This window comes from Microchirus variegatus (genome assembly GCF_963457635.1).
Source record: "Microchirus variegatus genome assembly, chromosome: 13".
Taxonomy (NCBI): Eukaryota; Metazoa; Chordata; class Actinopteri; order Pleuronectiformes; family Soleidae; genus Microchirus; species Microchirus variegatus.
Genome location: NC_139814.1, coordinates 23,898,043 through 23,903,434, shown reverse-complemented (window position 1 = coordinate 23,903,434; position 5,392 = coordinate 23,898,043). Strand labels below are relative to the sequence as shown.

General features: G+C 39.5%; 1 protein-coding gene across 1 annotated transcript; it reads left to right on the top strand.

Moving 5' to 3' along the window:
• Window positions 1-1,588: 1,588 nt before the first annotated feature.
• On the top strand, window positions 1,589-5,095 carry LOC310935662 (cholecystokinin-like; the record flags this gene model as incomplete). Its single annotated transcript, XM_083899596.1, has 4 exons — window positions 1,589-1,597; window positions 2,595-2,637; window positions 2,749-2,898; window positions 4,968-5,095. The coding sequence occupies 4 exons, from the start codon at window positions 1,589-1,591 to the stop codon at window positions 5,093-5,095; spliced, it is 330 nt and encodes a 109-aa protein (XP_083755722.1).
• Window positions 5,096-5,392: the final 297 nt, after the last annotated feature.

Sequence of the window (5,392 nt, the reverse complement as noted above, 5' to 3'; positions counted from 1 at the left end):
ATCAGGACAAAGTGAAAAAATGATGTCGGCAAACGGCGTAAAACAGAGTGTACACACTGAGGCGAGGACATAATATCTGATACCATTACAGGAGATGAGACTCCAGGGCTGCAGTCATGTCTGGATGGATGAGTGTCCTCCTGCAGCTGTTAGGAAAGAAGAACTTTGAATACATTTAAATCCCTCGACACAATATAGTTCACACTTTGGCTGCAGCACAGTTTATGCTGCGGTGCCTCAGCGGTGATTTATGTTTTTATTGCCCTAAAGAAGTCGTCGTAGCGAGGGAGAAATTAAAGGATTGAGGGTTTGGCTGTAGTGAAATGATGTGTAACAACAAGTGAGCTTATATATGAACAGTAAAGTGACGCAGTACTGAGTACAGGAGGAAACAGAAAACTATTTTAGCCACTTAAGTACAAGCTCAACTAATACAAGCTACACCTGTTTAAGTCCATGACTTTTTTTCCCTCACTGTTGGACAGATATTTGTGATTTATTCTGTGTTTGATATCTTTCTTTCAGATTAACTGAAGCTCCTGTATCCACATCAACTATGCTTTTGGTTTGGAGGAGTGTGAGCGCTGTATGAGCATCAGTTTCCAGACAGGTGAGATAAAGCGGCAAACATATTGTCTTAGATTTTATCATGTATATGGTTAAAGGTTTTTAATTTGAAATTTCTCTAAAACTGTATGGTAAAAATTAGTGCTTTGTAGTACGCTAGTAGACATAAATGTCCTGAACACAACCTAGTCAGTCCTGGTCAGAACTAAATAAATTTTTTGTTTTACTTACATCTCCAAGTTTACATTTGTTCGATAAAAATGCAAATATGCGACTTTTAATTTGAAATTCTTCTAAAACTGTACAGTAAAAACGTCTGATTTTCAGTACGCTAGTAGACATTGATGTCCTGAACACAACCTAGTCAGTCCTGGTCAGAACTAATGGACATTTCTGTTTTATCACATCTTGAATTCAATATGTTTTTTTGTTAAAAAGAGCAAATATGGGACTTTTAATTTGAAATTTCTCTAAAACTGTACAGTAAAAACGTCTGATTTTCAGTACGCTAGTAGACATAAATGTCCTGAACAGAACCTAGTCAGTCCTCTTTAGAACTGAATAACATTTTTGTTTTACTTACATCTCCAATTTTACATTTGCTCGATAAAAAGTGCAAATATGCAACTTTTAATTTGAAATTTCTCTAAAACTGTACAGTAAAAACGTCTGATTTTCAGCACGCTAGTAGACATAAATGTCCTGAACACAACCTAGTCAGTCCTGAAGTCCAGAACTAATGGACATTTCTGTTTTATCACATCTGGAATTTTATATTTTTTTATAAATATGGGACTTTTAATTTGAAATGTTTAAATTATTAGCCCACCCCCCTCCCTCCCGTGAAAATGTTAATTAACAAGTAAGTAAGTAACAAATAATTCTGATTCTGTTCACCTCACTAGATATTGACCCCAGACTGATTTGATATGCTACACACACTTGTGTGTGTGTGTGTGTGGTGGGATTAAGGGGGGGAGACTAATGTGTGTGTGTGTGTGTGTGGGGGGGGGGGGGGGGCATGGGAAAGGTGAGAATATGAAGATTGTGCAGATGAGATTCTTGTTTCTGCCTCTGGACTCATTTTTTTTGAAGTGTGGACATCTGCTGACGTCTGACGTGTGTGTGTGCAGTAATGTGTGTGTATACTGCACACACACGCACACACACACACACACACATATATATATTTATATATATAGCATTAATGCCTGTTTTATTACGAGTAAACAGACCATAAAACTGAAGCACAGTTGTTAAGTTGTTGAGGTTAGAAGCGATACATTCATATCAGGGCTCACACACACACGCACGCACACACGCAAGCACGCACGCACACACACACACACACACACACACACACACACACACACACAGAGCAGGGCGTATAAAAGGGGCATCCTTCCCACTCAGTGGAGAAGAACTCTCGTCACTCCTCACTCACACACACCTCCTCCTCCTCCTCCTCCTCCTCCTCCTCCTGCTCGCTGAACCTCTTCTCTCACGGTAAGACCAACACTTTTATTTCCCTTTATTTAAAAAATAAAATAAAAAATAACATGTTTATGACGACATTTATTTTCTTCTTCATAATCTGATTGGATTGAACACATTAATGCATGGGAAATGTAGTTGTGAATTGTGAATAAAGACGATTGTTGCACAGTTTTTTTAAGAATTCTATTTCCCAGAGAAACAAAAAAAGGACTTATTTATTTATTTTTGTTTAATTCTTAAAAAAAAGAAGAAGAAGATGATTAAAGTCAGTTCGAGCTGCTGAGTTTTCCTCAGGATCTTGAGCGCGTCTCCCTGACGCTGACACTCACTTTTCCTCACTGTGGAAGACGACACAGAGACGAGGACACACTCTGGACTCTGATATATCTCACCTGACCTTTCTACATATATGTGTGTGTGTATATGTGTGTGTGTGTTCCTCTGTTCTTCAGATGAGTGCCGGGCTGTGTGTGTGTGTCGTGTTGACCGTCCTCTGTATGAGCTGTTTGGGGCTCCCTCTCTCCTCTCAGCCCCCAGACGAGGGCCAGCGCTCCGTCTCTCCTCTCTCTGAAGGTACAGCGGCAGAGACGATCCTACATTTGTACTAATATTACACTGAGTTTCCACATATAAATATCTATATGTTGTGTGTGTGTGTGTGTGTGTGTGTATGTGTGTGTGCAGCCCTCCTCGAGTCCGACACCCACAAACAGGGAGAGCCCCACCTCCGACAGAGCCGCTCTGTGCCCCAGCTGAAAGCTCTTCCTGAGGAGGACGGAGACTCTCGGGCCAACCTCAGCGAGCTGCTGGCAAGACTCATCTCCTCCAGGAAAGGTGTGTGTGTGTGTGTGTGTGTGTGTGTGTGTGTGTGTGTGTGTGTGTGTGTGTGTGTGTGTGTGTGTGTGTGTGTGTGTGTGTGTGTGTGTGTGTGTGTGTGTTCTCTTACACATATGAGTATAAAAGAAAACCTCTGGAAACAACAATATGTAACATTCTCGGAGACAAGTGCTTTCCTTTCTCCTCCCATCGGTGTTTTGTTTTTGCTAATTACTGGAATCCGTGTGCAGCCGGCTCTGTAAAAATGAATTAGTGGCTCCGAAAAGCTTTTGTGGTTTGAAAGAGCGAGATGAGACGTATTAGTGTATTCAGTTCACTCCTTCCGGTCCTTTGTGTTTGCACACTCTTTTTTTTCCCCCTCCCCTCCTCATATATTCTCCTGAATTTCCACAGCCACTTTAATATCGTTTAATTTGGAGCAAACGTCAGCGTCTCAGCTCGATGTGAGGAATATCAACATCCAGGATTTAGAACGTGACCACAAATGACAGAGAACATTTTCTAAGTGATGCACAAAACAAAACAAAACAAAGTGGCCGATTGACACGGTCAGACATCTGCACATGAACACTGATCTTAGTTCTTGTTACACGTTTCAGGTTCGAGGTGTTAATAAGTTCTTAAAAGATCCAAAAAAACTTATTTAAAAAAAAGGGGCATAAGGGCATGTTAGCATGTGATGGAGGGGGGTGTGTGGGTGTGTCAGGTGGAGGAGGAGGAGGATGGTGGTGGTGGTGGTGGTGGGGGGGGGGGGTGCACTCATGCGCTCACTGTTCACTTGCCTGTTTTGGTGTAGGAGGTGTCGTTGTCGAGCCTTCTGCAGCAGCGTGTGTGTGTGTGTGTGTGTGTGTGTGTGTAGGAGGATGTGGGTGGAGTGAAAGCTGCAGCATCTCTGCGTGTTTGTGTGTGTGTCAAATTAGACTACACACACACACAAGCACACGCACACATAATATACGCATGGACACACACAGAGGAAGAGGAGGAGAGTTAATAGTATGTTGTCAGCTGCTGCTGGAACATGTAACGGTCAGTGTAGTCACAGCTGTCACGAAGCAAAACCAGTTAAACAGCAAAGAAAAAGAAGCACAATTTAATCTAATCTAATCTAATCTAATCTAATCTAATCTAATCTAATCTAATCCAATTTAATCTAATCTTATCTAATCTAGTCTAGTCTAATCTAATCTAATCTAGTCTAGTCTAGTCTAATCTAATCTAATCTAGTCTAGTCTAGTCTAATCTAATCTAATCTAATCTAATCTAATTCAATTTAATCTAATCTAATCTAATCTAATCTAATTTTATCTAATCTAATCGAATCTAATCGAATCTAATCTAATCCAATTTAATCTAATTTTATCTAATCTAGTCTAGTCTAATCTAATCTAATCTAATTCAATTTAATCTAATCTAATCTAATCTAATCTTATCTAATCGAATCGAATCGAATCGAATCGAATCGAATCTAATCTAATCTAATATAATCCAATCCAATCCAATCCAATCTAATGTAATTTAATCTGGTATAATCTAATCTAATCTTATCCAATCCAATCCAATCCAATTTAATCCAATCCAATCCAATCTAATCTAATCTAATCTAATCTAATCTAATCTAATCTAATCTAATCTAATTTAATCTGGTATAATCTAATCTAATCTAATCCAATCCAATCCAATTTAATCCAATCCAATCCAATCCAATCCAATTTAATCCAATCCAATCCAATCTAATCTAATCTAATCTAATCTAATCTAATCTAATCTAATTTAATTGGTATAATCTAATCTAATCTAATCCAATCCAATCCAATTTAATCCAATCCAATCCAATCCAATCCAATCTAATCTAATCTAATCTAATTTAATCTGGTATAATCTAATCTAATTTTTAAAAGTTGCAAAACTGCCCAAAGTTTATATTAAAGTTTAAGTTAAGTTTATATCTTATATAACCTGTGCAACAGAACATTGACATTCTCACTCCCTTGCTCTCCTCCTCCTCTTCCTCTTCCTCCTCCTCCTCTTCCTCTTCCTCTTCCTCTTCCTCCTCTTCTTCACAGCCACTCAGCGCAGAAACTCCACGGCCAACAGCAGAGGCAGTGGCAGTCACAGGATAGCAGACAGAGACTACATGGGCTGGATGGACTTCGGCCGCCGCAGCGCAGAGGAGTACGAGTATTCCTCGTAAACGTGGATTAAACGTGGATTCACGGCTCAATCCTTCTCTGTGTGTGTGTGTGTGTGTGTGTGTGGTGGGGGTGGGGGGGGAAACCCTGTACAAGCTCCTCACTGTCTCACACTAAGAGTCTATTTATGATGTATTTGTTGTACATTTGTTTGTAAAACTGTAATAACGCAATATACATTATGCCAAATTTTGCAGAAAAGCTCTCACTGTTATCACGGTTTGGTTTTCTTTGGTTATGTTTTTTTTGTTTTTCTCTCCAGGTTTTTTCCTTTATGGTTTTATTTCATTTTGGGGGTT